General features: G+C 43.9%; 1 protein-coding gene across 8 annotated transcripts in view; it reads right to left on the reverse strand.

Moving 5' to 3' along the window:
• TNRC6B (trinucleotide repeat containing adaptor 6B) overlaps positions 1-25,121 on the reverse strand; it is a 283,665-nt gene that overhangs the window by 100,728 nt on the left and 157,816 nt on the right. For 7 of the 8 annotated variants that reach the window (XM_075068137.1, XM_075068133.1, XM_075068124.1 and 4 more), the window contains one exon: positions 5,583-5,670. In XM_075068137.1, coding sequence (XP_074924238.1) covers positions 5,583-5,670 — 88 coding nt within the window. Of the gene's footprint in view, positions 1-5,582; positions 5,671-6,264; positions 6,404-25,121 lie in introns of all 8 variants that reach the window. The other variant, XM_075068125.1, reaches the window with a different exon arrangement.

The raw sequence follows: 25,121 nt of genomic DNA on the forward strand, positions 1-25,121 counted from the left end.
CTTGCCCTGGCACCGTGACCACTATGTCCAGGCTGTTGCCTAAGCGAGCCACACCTGGTGAAGTCCCTGAGCAGCCAATCATTGAGGTACAGGTATACCTGCACTTGCCTCCTTTGGAGGAAGGCTGCTATGACAGACATGCACTTGGTGAACACTTGGGGGGCTTCTGACAGGCCAAAGGGGAGGCCCGTGAATTGATAATGTTTTTGGTCGACCACAAACCAGAAAAATTGGAAATAACAGGAATAGAATCCCTTGCCCCTTAGCTCCTGAGGGACCTCCTCCACTGCCCCTCCTGCAAGGAGCACCTGCACCTCCTGGATAAGGAGTTGTTTGTGAGAAGAGTCCCTGAAGAGGGATGGGGAAGGGGAGGAACAGAATTGGAGAGAATATCTCACTTCTACCGTGCAAAGAACCCAGTGGTCTGATGTTATTTGGGACCAAGAAAGGTAGAATTGGGATAGATGATTCATAAAACACGCGGAAGGATCCAGTGTCATGGCAGGTGTACCATCCTCGGGTGTCCCTTCAAAAGGCCTTTTTAGAGCCCAAAGAAAGTTTAGTTAGGCCTTGGCCCTGCGGAGAAGGGTGACTGGAAGGTTTGCGCCTGCCGTTCCTATCCCATCATCTATAAAAATCCTGCCTCAGCCTAGGAGGATATGGGCGGTGTTGTTGCAGTTGGGGTTTGAAATGTTGTTGTTGGGTTGCCAGGATGTGCATACCCAAAAACTTCATAGTCGCCTGGGAGTCTTTGAGAATGTGGAGCTTGGAGTTTGTTTGCTCCGAAAATAACTCTGCTCCTTCGAATGGTAGGTCTTTCAGGGTTTGTTGCAGCTCTAGGGGCAACCCGGACGCCTGTAGCCATGAGCTCTACTCATGGCTACTCCTGAGGAAAGGGTGCGGGCAGCTGAGTCCAACGAAACCTGGAGGGAGGTTCACGCCACTGCCTTCCCTTCATCAATGATAGCCAAGAACTCGGCTGTGGAGTTTGGTGGCATCAGCTCCTTCAACTTCAACATGGAAGTGGTACCTGCTGAGGCTAGCTTGCTGGTTAGCTATGCGCAGCTGCAGGCCCCCAGCTGCGCAGATTTTCCTGGTGAAAAGGTCCATCCTTTTGACTCCTTGTATTTAGGGGCCAGCACTTGCTGCCTCATCTCTCTCTCTCATTCATCACTGATACTACAAGAGAGCATGGTTGCGGGTGAGAGAACAGGTACTCGTATCCCTTGGAGGGAACGAAGTACTTGCACTCTGTGCCCTTGGCGGTGGGCGGGATTGAGACAGAAGTCTGCCACAGAGTCTTAATATTGCTCTGGATAGTTTTATTAGTGGCAGAGCTACCCTGGATAGTCCCTCTGGCGCAAGGATGTCGACTGGGGTCTTCATGTTCAACTACCTCCTCCGCCTGTAACCCCACATTACGGGCAATCCTTCATAGAAGGTCCTGGTGGGCCCTGTGGTCAATTGGGGGAAAGCCTGAGGTTGAAACTCCCACCACCACTCTGTCTGGGGATGAAGATGAGGAGGCCAGAGGTGGTACGGGGTCCTCCTGACCCTCCGGCTCCCTGACCACCTCCTGTTCAGCATCTGGGGCCCCTGTATCCTGGCCTTGCAAATGGGTCATGCCTCGGAGGTGACCTGGGCCAGCTGTGGGGCTTGTGCAAAGGTCGCCTCAGAACCACAGGGCATAGGCCGGTCTTTGGCTGTCTGGGTGGTTGGTGCTCTGAGGCCACCAAACAGGAGCTCCTCGAAAAGGAGCCCTGGGCCTGGTGGTAAGCCCAGGGGGTCCAAAAAGGCCATTGCACCAGAGGTTGTCACTGGGGTTGCCATGCCATTGGTGCCCCTCCCCATCACTTGTTGGCTTTATGCCTGCTGCAACGGGAATAGTATTAGTCACCATCTGAGGCAGAAGACATGGATCTCGACTGAGACGACCATGGTGGTGCCACATGGTACTGCGCTGGGGTTGATGATGCAGGGGACCGGTGTCAACATGTCTGGGCTGGGGATCCGGTGCTGGTCCTCTCTCAGAGCCGGGGATGGCTGCCTCTCCCTCATCGGTGCCGGGCAGTGTCGTGCTGCTGGTGCCAGGGAACCCTTTGCAGAGTCCAGTGCTGGAAAGTGGTGCCTTGAGGATGGCGATCTGGAGCGGTGCTGGGCAGGGGAGGGTGACCATCGCATCATGGCCGTCTTGCTTCTAGACTGGGGCGGGCAAACTTTTTGGCCTGAGGGCTGCATTGGGAGGGCTGGTTAGGAAAGAGGGTTGTGGCCTGGCCCCCACCTCCTATCTGACCCCCTGGACTCCTGCCCCATCCAACGCTCCCTGTTCCGTGACAGTCCCCCTGCCCCGGGACCCCTGCCCCATCCACACATCCTTGCTCTCTGTCCCCTGATTTCCCCCAGATCTCCACCGCCCCATCGAACCCCTCCTCTCATTCCTGATGGTCCCCCCCCCCAGGGACCCTTACCCCATCCAACCACAACTTCTCCCTGTCCCCAACTGCCCCCGGAATCCCTGCCCCTGACTGCCCCCTGCTGCCCCATCCAACGCCCCGCTCCTTCCTGACTGCCCTCCAGGAACCCTGCCCCCATTCAACCCCATTTCCCTCCCAACCGCCATCCATACCCCACGCCGCTGCCACCACGTAGCACAGAGCACTGGGTCAGGCCCAGCTCTGCAACTGCGCTGCCCCAGGAGCTCACAGCCCTGCCATCCAGAACATTGTGCCAGAGCGAGTGAGCTGAGGCTGCAGGCGAGGGGGAACAGTGGGTGTGGGGCTGGGGGCAAGCCTCCCGGGCCAGGAGCTCAGGGGCTAGGCAGGACAGTCCTGCGGGCTGGATGTGGCCCACGGGCTGTAGTTTGCCCAACCCCGTTCTAGACGGTGCCGGTCGCAGTGGCAGCTGGGGCTTATTGCTAATCACTGGGGGCTGAGCAGCCATCATCAATATTATGTCTCTGGTGGCTTCAAAAGCATCTGGGGTGGAGAGTAACTCCAACTCCTCCACCTGGCATTGCCCATCCCAGGAGTCGCTGTGCCGTGGGAACCGAAGTCGATGTCGCCGACTCTTACTGCCTGGATGCCAAAGGCTCCTTCACGGGATGCCCCAGTACCACGCCTGCAGGTCCTGCAGTTTTCTGCACTGGGGAGCACCCTGTTGACTTTTCTATGTCGTCTGTATGGCACCGCTGAATGCGAGCGGTGCCAGGTTGCCTCTTCATCCTGCAGTGCCAGTGCCAAGGGTCTCATAGGCTAGAGTCCTTCCTCAGCACTATGTCACTTACCAATGCCGGGGCACTCCATACGGACGCGCTCGGTGCAGGATCCTGGTGGTCCACAGCAGACTGGGGACGAAGGGCGGATTCCATAAGCAACTGCTTCAACCGGAAATCTCGCTCCTTTTCAGTTATGGGTCGAAAAGCCCTACAGATCTTGCAGCTTTCTGTCTGGTGTGCCTCCCCTAGACACGTCAGACAAGTTGTAGGGGTCATTCGTTAGCATAGGCTTACTGCAAGTTCTGCAGAGTTTAAAGCTTTGGGCTCTCGCAGCATGCCCTAGAGTCCAAGGGTGGGTTGGGACTGGGGAAACCCTTCCCAAACCTCACTATATACAACTAATAGCTAAGATTAACTACAACTAAACTAGGCTAGGCTAATTATAATGAAGAACACTAAGGGAAGCACTTGCTAAGTAAGCGACCGCAGTTCCAATGACAGTCACTGGTGGTAAGAAGAAATGGAGGAGGGGCTGGGTCAGCCGGGTCATATATTGAACATTATGAAGGCACCACTCCAGGGGGATCCACAGCTGACCTGACGGGAGCTGCTAAGGGAAAACCTTCTGACAACTGTGCGCACACACCTGACTGGAATTGACATGAACAAACACTCAAAGAAGAATGTCAGTCATTTTATTTTTTACACTCCACTATTAAGTAGTGATAGGGAAGAGAAATGTTATCAGATGTACTAATGAAACCCCAATCTGTAGATTCAGAAACTCTCTTGTAACAGGTTTGGGATAAATCAAATCAGATCTTCTAGTAAATTTACTCAAACAAGCTATACTGATATTAATGCTTTTATATCAATGTAACTGCACTATAAAATGCATCCACACTGGAGGCAGCACTGTTAACTGTATCAGTTCCTAAACTAAGGCCTTGGCTACACTGGCACTTTACAGCGCTGCAACTTTCTCGCTAAGGGGTGTGAAAAAACACACCCCTGAGTGCAGCAAGTTACAGCGCTGTAAAGCGCCAGTGTAAACAGTGCCCCAGCGCTGGGAGCACGGCTCCCAGCACTGTATGCTAATCCTCTCAAGGAGGTGAAGTACCTGCAGCACTGGGAGAGCTCTCTCCCAGCACTGGTGCTGCAACCACACTTGCACTTCAAAGCGCTGCCGCGGGAGTGCTCCCACAGGAACGCTTTGGAGTTTCAAGTGTAGCCAAGCCCTAAGGTAGGTAAATTGAAAGAACAATTGTATATAGACAAGACTTTAGTAGGCCAAAGTGAAACTGGCATGGGAGAATTTCAGAGTAGCCCTCTTTCAGTAAGAATCCACATAGCATAACTGAAACAATACCAGCTGAAGTATTCAGTGACATGAATAGGTTCTGTTGGCATCGCAAGAACAGACAGCAGTTAGCTTCACTTATGAGGATTCCTTTCTGCTCCTGATTTAAATGGATGTTTATTAATACAAACATGGAAATGTTTCAAACAGACCCTTTTCATGTTACAATTTTTCGTTAGTTCCTGAAACAGTTTTCTTGAAAGACATTTCAGGTAACACTTCCATTAGCAAACTGACTGCTCAGAATTACTAGCTGGGCACAACAACTGTTTACTCTGCCCCTCCCCCCCAACCACACACATTTCTCTAAGACTGAAGATTCAGAAAAAGATGCATCATAAAAGGGGCTTCACTATTAAATATCCACTTATTCCTTCTCTTTTATGCCCCCTCAAAATAAAAAAATTCCATTATTTATTTTTCCTCTCCCAAATTTAAGTTTTGAGCTTACACTCAATTTCACTGCAGAGTGAGGTATATATTTTAAAAAAAAAAAACAACCCAAAGCTGGAGGTGCAAGGATCAGAACCACCACTATTCAGTTCCCCTGCAATACTGCTTTATAAAATCATGAAGATAGTTAATCTCCTCCTCCCTCCAGTCCTCTAAAAATAACAAAAGACATCCAAACCATACCATACAATAAAACTTTAAGCAAACTAACACAAAACCCAGAATCCTCAATGAGGCATTGCCATACTTCAGACAATGAAGCGTTTTCACAAAGACTCAGTAAGTAAAGAAGCAAACACTTGCTGAACAGGATTCTATATACACCTCTACATCGATATAACGCTGTCCTTGGGAGTCAAAAAATCTTACCGCATTATAGGTGAAACTGTGTTATATTGAACTTAACTTTGATCCATCGGAGTGCACAACCCTGCCCCCCCCCGAGCACTGCTTTACCGCATTATATCCAAATTCATGTTATACCGGGCGGTGTTATATCAAGGTAGCAGTGTATTTAACAATTGGGAGTAGGGAGACTTCAAATATCAAACCTACCTTCTGAGTAGATTCCTTCTTTTTCTTATCCTCTTTCTTCCTTTTCTTGTCTTCCATTAACTGTTCTTCCCTTTCTTGATCCTTCTCTCTGTCAAAACCAAATAATTTATCAAGACACAGTCAAACTATGTGTGCATGCACACACATTCACACTCATTCTCTCTCCATTCCTCTGTCAAGGAAAGTTATCTCTTCCATCACTAATCTGACAGATAAGAGAACATGGGCAAATATTTTAGTCCACTCAGAATCTGCTCCTGGGGGTTTATATCAAACCCAGATTGCACTTTGTATTTGATAGCTCAATATGGTCCCAATCCTGCAACTTGCAGTGCATGAGAAAACCCCTGTACCTACAGAATGTCCCATTCAAGTCAAACCTTGTATACATTAAGTACATGCCTGCGAACAACCCAAAGAGGATTTTTTAAAAATGCTCATGAAATTGGGCTGTACTATCTGTATTATTTCCTGAAAAATCCTGTGCATTTTTCCCCTGACAAAACATAGAAACTGTAATTCTAATATATAATGCTTTGGTCTCATATGGCATTTATCTTCACAAGTGAGAGATTGTTCATTTGCTTGTAGCTATGTCATTTGTAAGCCATTAGGTGTGTCATATCAAATCCAAACCATCATTTATTATATATAACTTTAATTTCTAGGATATTGTACCCACCTACAGCATTTTTTGTGATGAAGCATACATTAAAAATGACATTCCAGGGTATCTTTTTTCATAGGCATTTTTTTCTCCAAAAAATTTCTCTTCGGCAGATGCTGCCGTTGTCATGATATCATCTTTGTTGCTATGTTTTCTATTAAATATGAATGTGCCAGAAAGTGATTGGTTAATTCACCACATCTATGCTACAGGGTGAGCTGTTCCTATGGTGAGTCACATTTTCATTTGATTGGCGATCCTCATCCACTCCAAGGGAATTTGGACCAACAAAATATCAATTCGCCTGGAATAATTTCATTCTACTAGGTGGAGGTTAGGACAACTAACGTAAAAAAAAAATTTGATGGCTGATCAAGGTATGAGGGTTTTTGCAGGGTTGGGTGTGCAGAGGAAGCAGGAAGACGGTATCCAGTACATTTTGAAGATAGACAGTAGCTTACAGATATAATTTACCGTGTTTCTTCATGAGGAAAGAGATTCAAGTGGCAGATATACACAAAGTATTCAGACTATTTTAATGCAGATTAATGCATAGCATCGTCAGATTTATAAAGCTTTGAGATGCAAAACAGTTAATACATAGATGTGTTTATATTGTACTGGAATAGGCAAAAGACATTTTGCTGTTGACTGAAATGCTTATGTCACAGAAGTATAAGACTTTAGGGGAAAAAAAGCTTACTTTAACACAGGACTACAAATTACCCAAAATAAAGTGCCCTCTCTCGTGAATTGGTTTGAACAAGAAAGTTGAAAAAAATATCTAGTAACCCTTCATCAGAGATAGCTATTCCAGAGGTTTCCTCCCACAGATTATCCTACTTTAGTTGGCTTCTAAATTTGCACTCTCACATGCTATTACCATACTCATGTGTACAGAAAGGCATTTGTGTAACCAATCACTGAATTTACAGATCTAAAATACTTTTCTGAAGCCTGATATAGACAAGGAGTTTAAGCAGCTCTCTTTGCACATCCTAGCCGAAAGGGTTCCAGGGAGATTAACAGAACAATTATCTGGTCTCCTGAGCTCAGGCTATCCTGCTGAAAAGAGAAACATGGTCCCTCTAGATCCACCATCCTTCTGCCTATGAGCAAATGGAGTGCACACAGACTGGCGGGTCCTCATTTCACAGAATTCAAAGCAAGTATTTCATGTCATGCTGAACAGCTTGCTTTTCACACCCACAGTCTAGTAGTTTATAGACCAGCTCAGTTCTCACTCTCTCCTTTGCTCTACAAAACGTCAAAGTGCACTTCTCAGCTCTACGCCATGGCAATGACAAATCCCACCATTCTTCGGCTGTACTGACAAGCATATGATGGGGAGTGAAGAGGAGCACCTACTGTATACTTGTTATAACTATAAAGAGAAGGATAACAACCCTCTTGTATACAATACTATAAAATCCCTCCTGGCCAGAGACACCAAAATCCTTTTACCAGTAAAGGGTTAAGAAGCTCAGGTAACCTGGCTGACACCTGACCCTAAGGACCAATCAGGGGACAAGATACTTTCAAATCTTGGTGGGGGAGGCTTTTGTTTGTGTGCTCTTTGTTTTGGGGGTTGTTCGCTCTTGGGACTAAGAGGGACAGGACATCAATCCATGCTCTCCAAATCTTTCTGAACCAGTCTCTCATATTTCAAACTTGTAAGTAACAGCCAGGCAAGGCGGGTTAGTTTTATCTTTGTTTCCTCAACTTGTAAATGTTCCTTTTGTTAGAGGGTTTACCTCTGTTTGCTGTAACTCTGAACCTAAGGCTAGAGGGGGTTCCTCTGGGCTCTTTAAATCTGATTACCCTGTAAAGTTATTTTCCATCCTGATTTTACAGAAATGATATTTACTTTTCTTTAATTAAAAGCCTTCTTTTTAAGAACCTAATTGATTTTTGCTTCTTTTAAGATTGAAGGGAGTTGGATCTGGACTCACCAGGAATTGGTGGGGGAAAAGGAGGGGGAATGGTTAATTTCTCCTTGTTTTAAGATCCAAGGGTTTGGATTGGTGTTCACCAGGAACTTGGTTGAGAACTCTCTCAAGGCTACCCAGGGAAGGGTTATAGTACTTGGGAAGGAGATATTCTGGGGTGGGGATAGACAAAGTTTCCCAAATAATTCACAAATAAATTTGGGTGGTGGCAGCAAAACCAAATCTAAGCTGGTAGTTAAGCTTAGAGGTTCTCATGCAGTCCCCACATCTGTACCCTAAAGTTCAGAGTGGGGAAGGAACCTTAACAATACTTTAATGAAATTAAAAGAGTAAAAACTAAACAGATTTTCATTTTTGCTTGAGCCTGTGTTTGTAACCAAAATATAAATCAGACTCTCTATTCTGATACTCAGATTTTAAGCTATTAAAACAGAATCAGAGTTTGTTCTTTCACGCTGTAAAGATATTTTAAAATAACGTAGCATTAAGTATGCTTTCTGATCTTTATGTGCCATTTATAAATAGTACAAACTGAAAAGCAATTATTTCTAGTAGTATGTGCAAGATGTTAAAGAGCTGTATAAAAGGATCTGCTGAAAGAGACACTAAAAATGTAATTCATTACAACAACTTGTGATGTCAAAAACACCAGACTTAGCAGTAGTGGACAACTGGGTCTAACACCATGCCATGTGGAAAAGTTTCTCTTTTAAAGTAGTTTCCCTCCTTTTGAAAGTGGGCGGGCAAGGATTAAATGTGTAGGGAAGGAAATCAGGACAAGAATTCTGTGCAGCCAGGAACATAAAGCTGAAGATACAATTTATCATAGGCTGTAATCGAAACAGAGCTAGGGACAGTAGCTTTGAAGATTATAAATTAAAGATCTAGCTGTAGTTATTTGCTTTAGTGATGACATACTGAAGGGAAGGTGATTACAGGAGATGCCTGCCTTCAGGAGTACCCAGAAAATTAAGCTAAAGGAATCAGTGTTAAGACAGTGGAGAACCTCCTGTCTCTGAATCACTTAATCTCTCTTTCATTCTATGAATTACTTTACAAGGATATTTTAATATTTTACAAAAGATTATGCTTATTAGAACATCTGTCAAAAACTGCATCAATATAACAAATAAAAACAATATTTTGTAATTATTTGGCCTCGATTCAGCAAACGTAAGCATGTGCTCAAGTTTCATTGAGTTCAATGGGATATAAGCATTTGCTAAAGTGATTTGCAGAAGAGAGGCATAATACAGAGGATCCCAAACTCTTGACAAACATGAATGAAGCCTCATAAACCCCTGTGAGGTAAGAAATTATCCCTATGTAATGGATGGAGAATCTGAGGCACAGAAAGTTTAATGAAACATCATTAACTAAAAACTAGTCAATTAGGAAAAAATTAGCTAAACAGTTTCAGATATCACGTGTACCTCTGAGTTCCACTGCCAATTTTTGTGATTATACAATCACATTTTCCCACTGTAAACCATATTTCTTTCTCCTGCAGTTGGGTCCAAGACCCATACAAACAGGGGAAACTGACCAATGAGAGACCTGAAACTGCTGTATTACACCAAGTGCTGTCAAACACACAAAAGCGAAAAAAAGGAAATAAACTGGAGAAAGTGTTCTGGTACAATAGTATCAAATGATATAACAATAGATATAAAATTTCATACAAATGTGACTTTCATTTTGAAAGCGTCCTACAAACTCTTGTATCAGGATCACATGCAAAGCCTGTAAAAAGCTGCAAACAGAACCCAGGAATCCTGCCTACCAGTGCTTTTCCCCCATTCTAGGAGTCCAGAGAACAGATGTATTATGTCTAGTGACTGACTGCTTTGACTGACAAGTTCAACACTGAAAGGTAATGTATTAGCTCTAAATTAGCAAACAAAGTAATACAATGGCATAGGGGTCCTGTTTTTGTTTGCAACACAGTTTATCAGCAGATCAACACATCACATCTCTGAAAAGAAAGTTTGCTAAGCTGCAAGGAAGGGTAAGCATTTTACTCATCATCTTTATAAAAGCCTGTGTATATTTTAAAAGGTCTATCTATCCAACAGCTGTGTTGTAATATTTTTTCAAAATCTCATATTCATAACTTTGTATTGTCAGTAAAATAATTCTGGTGGCCTACAATAAAATGCACTTTCTATCTTTAATAATAAGCATAATTCATCTTGACAGTTTTTCAAAGAATGGAATTTGTGGGTTTTAATCCCTCAACTTTATTTTATGCTTTTAAGAAGTATCATAATGGGGACTTAATACATTCACAAGATCTACTTACTAAAGTCTTGAGGACAACCACTTTTGCCTAAAACAGCACTGACAAGCAGGATTTATTTAGTCAGAAAGAAAGGCAAGCTCTCCAGCTGTCCACAATTATTTTACACTATTTTGTTAAGAGCTTCTAAATTATCTAACAATATAGGAAGACTGGCCCAGATTTTCAAAAGTGATTAGGGAACACTGAACATCCATCCTCTGAAATTCAGGCTCTATTAGTATGTTTCAAGTTTGGCATCCAAAATCACTTAACTGTGTTCAAAATCCTGGCTTTTATTAGATTTAGCAGAAAATTTGTATTTTTATTTCTCAGAAATCCGCATGTACCAGATTCCTTATTGCTAAAGTCACACTGCCTCTGACCCAGAAAGATCACACAAGCTTTCAGAAGTTCTCGTGTTCCCTAACTCAAAGCAGAAAATAAGGTGCATTGTAGTGTGTTATGTCAGAGTTTCTGACCAGTAAAGAGTGTATGTATAAGCACATGTATAGGTAAAATGCTATATATTGGTCTCTATACAAAAGAGAAACTATATAGTCTACTTTTAAAGTGAAAACTATGACTAAAAATATGCACAAGATGGAAGATAAACAAACATCACAATACATAAGCAGGAAAGGTGGATTTCTAGGAGTTCAGAAACAGACTTTTAGCACAGTGTCAGGCAACCCTTTATGCATATCTATGCCAATATAACGCTGTCCTCGGGAGCCAAAAAAATCTTACCGCGTTATACTGAACTTGCTTAGATCCACCTGAGTGTGCAGCCCTGCCCCCCGGAGCACTGCTTTACCACGTTATATCCAAATTCGTGTTATATCAGGCCGCATTATATTGGGGTAGAGGTGTAACTGTATGAAGCAAGCTTTTTGTGTTTGCCCTGCAGACTCTAAAAAAAGATGAGCAATTTGGATGTTGGCATTCTTCTAGAAAATAGGTTTTCCAACAATATATCTTCCCAACAGATTTAACTTCAGTTATCTACACTCCAGTAAGAGCAGCTACAATGAAAAAACACCATCGAAGCTTCTGTGTCCATGACGGTCCTGCATGCATTCGTGAGTGGCATTAAGACTTGTAGGGGGACATCCCATGGTTGTTTTCACTGCAGTAAGCTGAGCCACTTCATGAATTCTTTTCCAGTCAATTGTGGGCGAACTTGTCTATCATTTCTGGACACAGGGGAACTATAGAAAGGCGATGGAGCACTCAAGTGGAGCAGACCTGCATCCACACTGCAGAGTGGTCAAGTTAGCTGTTGATGAGCTGTGCTAACTCAGGCTTTAGCCTATGCCTGACAGGCCAGGCAACTCAAGTTAAAAACACCACTCCATTCAGGTTAAATGTTTTTTTGTGGAGACAGGACCTGAGTTACAGGTAACATCTGAAATAACTGCGCAGCAAAAACAAGCATCAAGTGATCTCTGACAGTTCCAGACAATCAATGGGGAATGCAAGACAACCACTGGAAACAGGCCACAATTTTCAAACCTGAGTGCCTAAAATAGGAACTCAATCTATACTTCAGCACCTAAGTAAAAGTGGCTAGATTTTCAGAGACGCCAAGCACCCAGAACTTCCACTGAATTCCGTCAGTACAAATATCAGCTAACTCAGCAGCTCTGAAAAATCAATTTTTTTAAACATAATGAACTTTAGGCAGAAAAACAGCTCATGTCAGAAACCTGGTGTAGCAAATCAAAGGGTATGTGTACACAGGGATAAAAAAAGCTATAGCTAGCCTGGATCAGTTGACTTGGGCTTGTGGGGTTCAGGTTCTAGGCCTGAGAAATAGATGTGTAGACATTCAGACTTGGGCTGGAGCTGAAGCTCTGGGATCCTATGAGGTACAGGATCCCAGAGAGCCCAAAGTCTACAAGTGAATTTTAGCCCCAGAGCCTGAGCCTGAGTCAGCTAACCTAAGCCAGCTACAAACATGCTGCGGGTCTTGTATCCCTGTGTAGACAAACCCCAAGAGGCTCAAAAAGGGACTTCATTAATTGTGTAAAGACCATGTTTAAATCCCATAACACTACAGACTCTTTCAAATATGTTGTTATGCTGCACTCTCATAATAAGCCTGACAACTAAAGGCTGTACAGAAATTCAATAGACCAGATATCCTTCAGCATGAAAACACTTTAAATGAGCTCTCCAACTCAATCTGAGCATATCAAGTTTCAGAAAAATTGAATGAGAAGCATTTAAATCACTTTTTGTTTAGTTTGAAATATCATCTTTGGGGGAACAGGTGATCCAGATACAAGAGTAACTGTGTAGTTAGAAAGAGCAATGAGTAAGTCTGTGGTCCAACTGCAATACTCTGACCCTGCATGGACAGTGAGCCACTTACAAAATTACTTAAGGTCAAGGTCACACCACGGTACTAGCTCAATACAGCTGAGACAACAAAGCCAGAAGTCAGAAGTAGAGTATGAATTTATATAATAAAATCTCATCACCAGGTAGAGAAAAATTGATACACTCCATTTATTAAGTAAAATTATGTATCAACATAAATAAAACAATATTCATACTGCTTTTACTGGATATTTTTATTATTTAAAATTATCATTCGTGTTTTCCAAAGGCAAAAGTTATTTGTCAGTCAGGTAGTCAGCGTAGCCTGCTTTCTTGGCGGAAAACCAAAGCAACGTCGTTGTAAGGAGTTTGCTTTCTCCAAAGAGCATATCTGGAACAACTGATATGCTTTATCATAGTAAAACATCATGAATTTTAAGCTGCTATAGAACGTAATCAGACTACAGTATATTTAAACTACTAACAGAGTATTTTCCTTTAAAAGTAGACTTATCACAGGCATTATTATTCAATGTCCCTGTTAAATAACGGAGTATTATTTATTCTCTATTGAGCACCACCTACAGTCGTGGGAATCTACTCAAGAAGATGTGGTCCCTGCTCAAAGAAGCTTATTATTTTAAAAACTGGACAGAAAATACAACTCATACACAAGATGCCTTATGACCAGTGATTGGAAGGTTCAATCTCACAGCTGTATAGCTGGTTTTGTCTGGTTTTAATTTCTCTTGAGGGTTACCAGAGGGGATTTCGCTAACATAACTCAGCAGAAATTAAAACAGATTTTCTTTATTTGTTACTTAAAGGAAAAATTCAAAAGTAATAAATGGCCATTATTAAAATTCACCAAGTTTTCTGTTTCCCCTCCAAATTTAACTGAACTGTGATTTTAAACAAATGTAGTTAAACCTGTACAAACAGCTGTGTGGACATTCTTATTTTAATTTAGTTTAAATCGATGAGGAACAGGTTTAAACTAAACGGAAATGAGCTACTCAAAATAAGAGTCCACACAATGGTTTGTGCACCAGTTTAATTTATATGATGTAGACAAGGTCACAGAAAAGGAAGTGTCTTGAGCTACTCAACAGTAAGTCATCACACTTATTAATGAGCAGATGTAACTGATTTGAAAGAGACAGTTGTTCATTTGGCCACTGTCCTTAGAAGAATGGTGTCTGATGTGCCCCGAAGACATTAGTGGTGTTTGGAAGGAAGAGGGGCAAACCACAGTTTTAAAATGTGGATTGTAATGATGTTTCAGGTACAGTCAAAGATAGAGAGGAAAAATACATGGGGAAAAAGTTAGGGCATTTGTTTCAATTTGTATTTAATTATATCAACAGAGTTAAAGCTCCCGTAGAAGTTATCTACAGTAGATTAAATTAGCCAAGGTACAGCCAATTAAAGAGACATGAACAAAGTTCTAAAATTTGAGCAATGCTTCCTCCTCTCTCTCCACTTCTCAGTTTGCAAAATCCACATAGAATTCACTATTTCTCCTAAACAGCAACTGGGGAGTGGTGGAAGCTGTCAACATGCATGTGCATTCATGATAGAAAAACATTGGTAAGATGAATCAAATTTTAAAAAGGTGATAAAAATAATTTTAGAAAGACTTGTAACTGGATACTTCAGCAAATAGACTATGTAACTAAAACCCTGATCACTTCCATTTATTGAAAAAATGCTAGCACTACTATACATCTATTCAGGACTTCAAAGGTTCAAAACTATCAGCTAAACAATTTGATTTGATTTTTTAAACGAGGTCTAGTGTTGGTGAAAGCCCCATTATCTAAAACTTATGGATAGTTTTTACCCAGAAAGAACTTTTGTGGCTACGAAACCCACAAACAATAGGTAGGGTGAAGAATGAGTAACTCATTTACCACAACAAATTCAACACACTGAAATCTCAGACTGATAAGGGAATCAGGCTGCAAAAAAGCTTGCCTGTGAGCACTGGTGGCCTTCAGAGAAGAAAGTAAGAGTTAAGATCTCTCTTTTTAAACCACAAGCTGTCTCTTCCCTCCAAAAAACCCCCATCACAAAACAAAAAAAAAAACCCCACCTTATTATAAACAGAATTCCACGGTAACAGGAGAGGGTCTACCTGGCAAAAGATCCCTCTCTCTCTCTCTCCCATCATACTGTGGGTGAAGTCTTCCCTTCAGCCCTGCAGTGCAATTGGGGGTGAGCCTTTGGAAGGCTGAATTTTCACTTTAAGAGGCAGGGCTGGCCTTACGGAAAATGGTGCCCTGGGTGAGCTTGTATTTTGGCCTCCTGCCCCCCCGCCGCCATTGGCCCTGGACCCCACTGCCTCCCCTGATCTCCAAAAGTCACCCGTGGCCCCCACTACATCCCAAGGATTCCTCCAGCCCCCTATCCATCCCATTGCCCCCTCCAGCCCCTTATCCATCCCATTGCCCCCAGGCCCCACTGTCTCCCCCACTGCCCCAAGCTCCCTTCCACGGCCTCACACCCCAGACCTACCCTGGTGCTTGTCTCTTGACCAGATGAGCCCTGATCATAGTGCTCTGGGCAATTGCCCATGTCGCCCAGCTCACTGTAAGGACAGCCTTGTTCAGGGGGACTCTACTAAACTGAGACCAAGGGCATGTTTACACTGGCAGAGTTAAATCACTGCTCTGAGAACACTGAAGGGAAACCGCTGTTGTGTTCACACTCTCACCTGCCTGCGCAATAGTGTGTTCACGCTTGCTGCGGTATTCAGAGCGGTGCACTCTGGGCAGCTATCCCACACAGCATCTCTTCCTCTTCTGCCGCTAAGAGATGTAGGAAGGTGGAAGAGGTGGCGGGGCATCCTGGGTCCTGTCCCAATGACCTGTGATGCATTGCTTCACATCCTGGCAATCCCTGTGCTTTCATCCACATTTGGCACCATTTACGTACTGTGCGCCCTGCCTCTTCGGCCTGCAGGAATGGATCCCGCACTGTTGACCAGTATGCTGCTCGCTCTGACAAACATGTCACAAATGGAAGTGGAGCTATTTGTTAAAATACAAAGGTGAGAGGAGTGTGACATTGATTTTGCCACATGTAGTAGCTATGACACGATATTGCTTATAGCATTCACGGAGGTGCTGACCACAGTGGAATGCTGCTTCTGGGCTCGGGAAACAAGCACTGAGTGGTGATCATACTGTCATGCACGTCTGGGATGATGAATAGTGGCTGCAAAATTTTCGGATGAGGAAAGCCACATTCATGGGACTGTGGAATGAACTCGCCCCAGCCAAGTAGGGCAAGGACACAAGAATGAGAGATCCCCTATTGTTGGAGAATTGTGTGGAAACTAGCTACTCCAGACTGCTACCGATTGGTCGCTGATCAGTTGTGAGTGGGAAAGTCTACTGTTGGACTCGCATCCTGCTCCGAAAGACCATGATTCTGGGCAACATGCATGACATTGGGGATGACTTTGCACAAATGGGCTTCCCTAACTGCGGAGGGGCAACAGATGGCACGCATTTTCCAATTATGGCACCAGATCACCTAGCCACTGAGTACATTAATCACAAGGGGTATTTCTCAATGGTTCTCCAGGAGCTTGTGGATCACCGTGGGCATTTAACAGACATTAACACAGGCTGGTCTGGAAAGGTGCACGATGCACGCATCTTTCAGAACGCTTCCTGTTCACGAAACTGCAAGCAGGGACTTTCTTCCTGGACCAGGAGATCACCATAGGGAAAGTCGAAATGCCCACTGTGATCCTGGGAGACCCTGCCTACTCCTTAATGCCCTGACTTGTAAGGCTATACATAGGGCAACTTGATAACAGCAAGGAGCGGTTCAACAAGCAGAGAATGACTGTCGAGTGTGCTTTTGGACATTTAAAAGCTTGCTGGCACTGCCTTTACAGGAAGCTGGACCTGGCTGATGACAATATTCCTATGCTTACAGCTGCGTGCTGTACACGCCGTAATATTGGGAAGGAAAGGGTGAAAGCTTCACTCAGGGCTGGACCACAGAGGCTCAGTGCCTGGAGGCTGAGTTCGAACAGCCACAGACCAGGGCTATTAGAGGGGCACAGTGCAGGGCCAAAAGGATCAGGGATGCCTTCAGGCAGCAATTTGAAGCTGAAAGCCACTAATATTTGTTGATATGCTCAGAAGTGCAGTGCTTGTAATGCTAAGAGGTGACTGGTGCACATGATGCAATATGTCGGTTTAACAACTGTATGTTGCTTTGCAGGGCTCTTTTTGCTTTCTATTAATAGAATAAAGATTGCTTTCAATCCAACACAATTCTTTTATTAAAAGACAACTGGAGGAGAGAGTCAAACAAAAACAAAAAACCCATTGGCAGTGAGGGGGATGGGGAAAGGGGAAGTCCCAAGAAGAGGAGAGGTCCCGGGACAGCTAAAGACTTGTGTATGTCCAGGGATCATATTTAAACTTCTCCTCTAAACTTCTCCTCTAGAGTACAATGCAGCGGGTACTGTATTTCAGCAGGGTCAAGCTGCAGAGGGATGAGTGTTGAGTGCAGTGGGTAGTGGGATTCCGCAGTGCTGGACTATGAGGAGGAAGGAGTGGAATGCCGTGGGTATAGACTGGAGCCAGGAGGTTGATAAGAGTGTGTTGGCGGAGTCAAGGGCGCACATGGGACAGAGTTTTGTGACAGCAGCTGCAGAAGGCAGGCACAGAGCTGCTTGATTTGAAGAGCTAGTATCACCTGGAGTGTGTCTGCTTGGCGCTCCATAACCTTTAAGAGCCACTTTGTGGCTTCATTCTGGCATGCTGCTTTCGGTCCCTCTTCTCACTGTCCCACCACTCCTTCAATTCCTGTTTCTCAGCAGTGGAATGCATCATAACATCACACAGAAAATCCTCCTTAGTTCTTCTTGGATGCTTTCTAATTCTGCACAGCCATTCAGCCACTGATAAAAAGGGAAACTGAGCTCCCAAGGTCATCTCTGAAGTTTAAAGGCAACATTTTACAGAAGCAATATTGTTTGCAACACTGACTCATTGCTTTAAAACACAGTCAGTACTCACACACTTGTCACTAACTGGCTGACCCCAGAAAAGCACACATGAGCCACAAGACCCCCAAAATGGTGAGTAGCCGCAGGGGCAGGGTAAATCAGTGTTCCCAGTCCCTGCTGTACACTTGGCAAGTGGCTCTTGGGGAGAGCCAGCACTAGGGGGCAGGGCCTGATAATCATTCCTGTCTGTCCCCACACTTTCCACAGGATAAAGGAAGATCTCATTGCTGAGAGTGAGCAGGGAAGCAAGGGAGAGTCTTCTCCAAGCCTGCAGCTTCTGCCCAGGCCCCTATGCGGCTCACTTATCTGCAGCAATGCCCCCCCGCCCCATGACGGCACAGCGGCACAGAAAAGTTACTGTTAATGGGGCAAGAAACAAAGCAGCTCTGCTGAAGAACCCGTGACAGCAGAGTGTCCAGCATCTCCATGAGAGTTTCCTGGAGTTCTCTGAGGGAGATTCTCGAGAAGCGAGGGAGTCAATCAACAGTCTGTTCCACTGCTCAGACTAGGCATTCGGTGGGAGACAAGCCTGCTTTCTGCAACCCTCCTGCCCCCAGCAATTCGCTTCAGCTATTCCCAAAATCAGATCCACTTACCAGGGCCCTCCACTCCTGTTTGCACTTCGCCAAGATCCGACTGTTGTGACTGGCTAGCCTCCTCCAGGGTAGAAAAGAGCTCTTGGTTGCATGCATCTCTGATCTCCAGTCATCCTTTGTCTCTGGATCTCCCTCCTCTCCACCTCGGATATCCAAGATTTCCTCATTCTGGTTTGGTCCTCTCGACTGGCATGCAAGCCACCGAAGTATCCACAGTGGTCTTCGCAGTGGAGGCGGAGTCACCACTGAGCATCACATCCAGTTCTTTGCAGAACCGGCAGCTCGTGGGCACAGCACCGGAGCAGCAGTTTGCCTCCCACGCCTTGTGGTAGGCATTTCACAGCCCCTTTGCTTTGACTCTGCACTGCAACGTGTCCCAGTCATTGCTCCTTTCTGTCATGCATCGTGAAATCCATCCACAGGTATCGTAATTCCTATAGCTGGAGCGCAGCTGGGACTGCACAGCCTCCTCTCCCCAAATGCTGATGCATCCAGCAGCCTGGCATTGCTCCAAACAGGGGATCACCTGATGTGTCGAGCAGGCATGAGCTCCTGGAAAGATGCACTGAGACCACTGTCTGCATCAAAGGAAGCAAACAGGAAGGGGACTTTCAAAATTTCAAAGGAATTTACGGGATGAGGCTGAAGAATTGTCACCTGAGAGCAGGGAAGTAGAGTTCAAACTGATGACCAGAGAGGTAGGAATAGGCATTGTGGGACACCTCCCGGAGGACAACTGCAGTGCCGTAATCGACCATGATGTCTACACTGGGACCGCAGGGCTGCAGCCCCAGCACAGAAAGCTGTACACCTCTGTTGGGGTGGGTTTTTTAAAGCGCTAAAACTGTGCAGTTTCTGTGCACTAAATGGCTTGGCAGTGTGTACACCTTGGGAGTTATAGCGCAGAAAGCTGCTTTATTGTGCAGAAACTTGCCAGTGTAGACAGGGCCCAAGAGCCAGGGATTCTGCCTTACACCTCTTCCCAAAGATCAGTGGCAACTTATCAACTCCCTCTCTCCACTGCTGAAGCAAAGGCAGAAAAAGAATGAAGGTGATAAGCCTCCAGAATACAGAATTTAACACTTACATGGGAGGTGATAACTGCCCTATATCAAAATGATAATCACAGTGGAATCCAATTTATGTATATTGTATATACTGTACTATGAAAGTTATCCATTTTTGAGAAGAGGTGAACCAGTTCTGCTGCACCAATCATTAACAAACCTATCAACCAATAAGTAATTTTTGTAATGTAGACATGACTTAAGATAAATACAGTAACTCCTCACTTAAAGTCATCCCGGTTAACGTTGTTACTTTGCTGATCAATTAGGGAACATGCTCGTTTAAAGTTGTGTAATGCTCCCTTTTAATGTTGTTTGGCAGCTGCCTGCTTTGTCTACTGCTTGCAGGAAGAGCAGCCCATTGCAGCTAGCTGGTGGGGGCTTGGAACCAGAGTGGACAGGCAGCCCCCATATCAGCTCCCCGGTCCCCTAAGTCCCCTGTGCAGCAGCTGCCTGCAGTCCAGCTATCTCTCTCCCCCCACTGCCATGTGCTGCTCCTGCCCTCTGCCTTGGAGCTGCTCCCCAAGACTTCTGCTTGCTTGTAGGGGGGACGAGGGGGGCTAATGTCAGGGTGTCATCCCCCCACTCCTGCACCCCGCTTACTCCATCATCCATAGAGCAGGGGGGACAGGACAGGGCTTTGCTGGCAGCTGCTGTGGTCTCAGCAAGCTGATCTAATTAACAAGGCAGTGTACATAAGGGAAATGCGCATATCTCCCTCCTTTTCTGCTGCCTTGTACAGTGACAGAGTTAACCCTTGAGGGCTTAGCCAATTGCTAGTTCATCATTAAGCAGCAAGGGAAATATCCCGCCCTGACTTCTCCATCTCAACCAAGCTTCACACTCATCATCACTATGTACCAGTATTAAACTATTTGTTTAAAACTGAGAGAGAGAGAGAGAGTGTGTGTGTGTGTGTGTATATATATAAAAAAATACTCGTTTGTGTGGTGAAAAAAACTTCCCTGGAACCTAACCCCCTCATTTAAATTAATTCTTATGGGGAAATAGGATTAGTTTAACATCGTTTCGCTTGAAGTCTCATTTTTCAGGTAGATAACTACAACGTTAAGTGAGGAGTTACTGTACGTGCTTTTCTGAGTTGTTCTGTTTTCCAAATAAATGTTTATGAAATTAAAATTCAGTTTCTGTCCTTTGAGAGAAATTTTGCAGCTTTTTCCTCCTTTGCGCTTATGAGACTTCTCTCCACAATGCTAGCCAAAAGAAACATTTTACCTATTTCACTGCGCATACAGAAGTACTTTGGGAATCCTACTTTGCCACACAACATGGGGCTTGAAATGAATACAGGCAATCTGGGAAAAAAGCCAGATGTCAGTTAAAAGATTTCTTATTAGCCTGCAAGTATAGCACGCATAAATATTTGCCAGCATGGTTTTGTACTAAAGGGTTATAAAACTAAAAAGGTTTAGGATATTTACAATCCCAAGAAGTTCACATACCAGTAGGAAAGCTATTAGCTGGGAACGTAACAGAAAAAGAGTTTCACAAGCCCCATCCTTACTGAGGATTTTAGGGGATTTCTAACTGGTTAGGTGCCTCAGAATATGAAAAGAAAGTGAAACTTTTGCTATTATACATGCTACCCTTCCAGATTTCTGATTCAAGAATCCTACAAGCATTTTAACATGAAACACACAAATAGAATGAGCAAGTATCTCTGTAGTTAAAGGGAGAGAGAGTGAGTAGGGCATTAGATTGAGTCAAATACTAAATTCTATTTGCAGCTCTGCCAATGACTCACTTGTGACTTTAGGAAGTTACAACCTTGTTATGACTCAGATTTCCCAACTGTAAAGTGGCAATAATGCTTATAACTTGTGAAGCACTCTGATATCTATGGAACAAGATATATATATAAGTACTAAATATTATCTTTGGACGGCAGTTAAAAAGCATACTGTAAAACCCCACAGTAGCAAAAGCAATGCTGGCTACTACCTTAGATGACAAACTTGTTACTTCTAAGTATGTTTTAAATGCCCTGTGTAGGACAAGAAGAATCTTCACATAAAACAATGCTACTGCTGAACTCAGGAATTTTGGGATGAGATATACTACTTGTGGTGATTATCACACAGCACTCAGGTCAATTATTACGCATATCATATTCAAAAGTAGGATATTAGATTAGAAAAGTTCACTAGCAGAGAGTAAGGTAGTTTTATTAAACCAAATACCTACTAATCAGCAACTGAGGTGCTACTGAAATTATTATTCTCAGCAGAACATCCAGTTAAAAACTGGCATGCAAAAGCTGTTACAAGTTATTAATCTGGTTTGAAATGATCTTCAGACAGGACTATTATCATTTTGCGTCTGGATGCCACTAACAGTACTGGTGCCTTACTGCGCTAGGGGAGATCCCCCCAAAAAGGTCCCTGCCTCATAGAGCGTAAGTGGTATCTTATAATTCTTACCCAATACAAAATATATTTAAGAGTTGCAAAGACCTAAAATGACAGGAATCTAGACCAGAAATATGTAAACACCTAACACGTTTTGCAGAAAATATATCACTGAGGAGCTATTTAAAAACAATGGACATTTTCTTGATAAGCTACTCAAGGGTCAGACAAAAGTATGCTGGTTAATGAAACAGCCTTATAGAAATGTGGAATTGCTCAGTACTCAATATGTTTGGGATATTTTGGCGTACTCTCTTAAGATGGCTGCATACTAAAGGTTTATTCTGCAGGTTTTACTATAGCTAATCTGAATGTTTATTTTTAGTTGCTTTGCAAAATAAAACATTACACTAACTTGTTGCTATGAAAACCAAAATATATATCTTACTCAGAGAGACTAACAGTTTTGCATATTTATTCAGATTAATACATTATGGTAAAATTGTGCATTTACAGGGCTTCAAGGTGCCACAATAACTTTGAATTTATCAAAATATGACTAAGCTACATTACTTATTTTAATTGCACTAAACCACTAAAACCAGAATGTGTTTTATCAGCTGAAAAATATATCTTTGTCTTGTTGTATACCCACAAGGTTGTTACTCATCTGTAAAGCTGCCAGTCTTTCATGGAGGTCACGGAAGTCACGGATAATGTGACTTTCCGGGACCTCCATGACTTCTGCAGCTGCAACCCCAGGCCACTTCCCACCCCCAGAAGTAGCAGCGTCCGCTGGAGCACACACCCATACACACAACCCACAAGAGGTAAGATTTAGTTAAGGGCATTTTTAGGAAGTCATGGATAGGTCACTGGCCATGACTTTTTGGTTATTGCCCATGGCCTGTCCGTGACTTTTACTAAAAATAACCATGACTAGATCGTAGCCACATTCACCTGTTATAGGCAGAACTCATAGCATCACTTATTAGTTAAGATTGTCAAACTTAACTATGCAATGGAACGCATCGGGCAAACTGTTCAGGCTGAAATTTTCCATGCTGAGTATTTGCCTCAAGCTGATTTGGGGGATTTGGGTGGTTCCCCTCCCCCACAATTTTGAACAAAAATGATCTAGCCATTTCTGAAGTAGTAGTTAGGGGAAAAATGTTGTTTTGCACACGTTTTAAAAAAAATCAATACAACCACTTAATTGAGAAGCTGTAGTACCTCCATGACTTGGAAGCAGAGAATTTAAATTTGGCAATGGAGGGTGGGGGTCACCCTGGGACCAGGGATGTGCTTTTTTTTGTCATTCATGTGAAAAACTGCCCAAGTCTGACCCCATTACAAGCTCTTAAAAACATCCATTTGCACATGCTCAGTAATAGCTTGTTAAGAGTCTGGCAGCTATATTTTCTTAAGATGTTTCTGGCATCGGGGATGCTCCAGAAACCAGAGCTACAGGGCTGAGCAAGACTTTCCTTGCAATTGCTCCTCCTGTGACGCGGGCACTAGAACAGTGCAAGGAGATTCTTTCATCCCCTCCACATCTGAGTCAAGAGTGGGACTCTGCAAGGGGGAAACTGGGACAAGGACCCTGGATGGAGGGTGGACTGGGATTAGCTAAGCAAGGAAGGCAGAGTTCTGTGGGAAAAAAATAGTAGATGATCATTTAATTAAAGTCTATCAAAGTCTACTACAATGCAAATGCACATGCAGATCAAATTAAAGTTGCACAGGCAATCATAATTCTGGCTTTTCTTAGCTTTAAGGGGCTTAATTTTGCAACCTTAACATTCTTTTGACGTAGTTTTTTAATGTAATTTTTAGCATCTGATGAATCAGACCACAGAGAAATGGAGCCAAACTCTGGTAAGTTGCTTTTTGAGAAGAAGTGAATAGCTTATTTTAAAACCACTAGGCATTATATAATCAGTCATGTTGAAATCTGGCTAAAAAGAGATCTAACTACTCAAGAACTTGCAAAAAGGAGTCCCAGACATGTACAGTGTCACTGTTGGTGTTGTCTTTAGGACATGCACTACCAATTGAAGTGATTACAAAGCGTCCTCTGTCAGGAAAGTTTTAGCCAAACTGAAGTTGAGCAGAGATCCTGTGAACTCTATCATCACAGTTGATGCAAGGAATGACTTTTCATAGTTCACCAGTAGTCCCAAGTGGGAGAACAGAGAGAGGATGCAATCTAAGCCTGTTCCAGTCTCCTCCCAGAATGTGCCTCAGATCAGCTACTCGTCCAGATATCACCAAATTTGGATTCCCTATGGAATCCCTGTGAATCCCTTAGGTATGCCACTGCTATGCCCAGGCAATTGGTGAAAATTCTCAGTGTCATGAAGAGTCTGAAGGGCAGAACTCTATCAGTAATGGTTGGTTCCATTCTGGACATTAGGTACTTCCTGTGGGCTGTATGGATAGCTATATGGAAGTACACATCCTGCAAGCTAAGCACTACAAACAAGTCTTGAGCTTGGAGTGACAGAATTATTGAGTCAAGCATTACCATTCTGAAGCTGAGACTGCATACGTATTTGCTAAGTCTACTCAGGCCTAGGATAGGAGGAAGCTCTCTCCCTTTTTATTTTCAGAATGAGGAAATATACGAAAAAGAAGCTTCTTCTCTAATATTCCTGGAGAGCCTGCTCTACAGCTCTTATTCAAACCAATGAGATTACTTTTGTTAGTAATAGACTCTTCTAAGAGGGGTCCTTGAAGAGGAATGGTGATAGGGGTAGGAAGTAGTGAGTGGAATTGGATGGAGTAGCCTTGGGCAATAATCTCCAACACCCATCTATCTGATGTTACAGCAGACCATGCCTGACGGAATGGGGTGAGGCGGCTTCTGAACGTTGAGATCCATGGACTCACTCTCATGCAGTTCATGACCTCATCAATTCTGCTGATGAATCATCACAGCAGATCAAGGAAGGCTGTCACTCCCTGTTGTACCTTGGACATTTCCTGGCATAGTACTTGTCTGTCTGCGGTAAGGTGAGGTACCTTGTCACTGCTGGTGAATGGTTGAGGGTGATATGCCTTTAATAGGGCAGGTAAGTATAAATTCCCAAGGAGCATGAAGTCTCCTTCGAATCTTTCAGTGACTGTAGGGTGCTATCGGTCCATTTGCTGAACAGTGCCACGCCCTCAGAGAGCAAGTCCTCACATGTGGCTTGTACCCCATGAAGGATGACTGAAGATCAGAGCCACCAGACTCTCTGCACTGTCACCT

Source organism: Chelonoidis abingdonii, chromosome 1, assembly GCF_003597395.2.
Source record: "Chelonoidis abingdonii isolate Lonesome George chromosome 1, CheloAbing_2.0, whole genome shotgun sequence".
Taxonomy (NCBI): domain Eukaryota; kingdom Metazoa; phylum Chordata; order Testudines; family Testudinidae; genus Chelonoidis; species Chelonoidis abingdonii.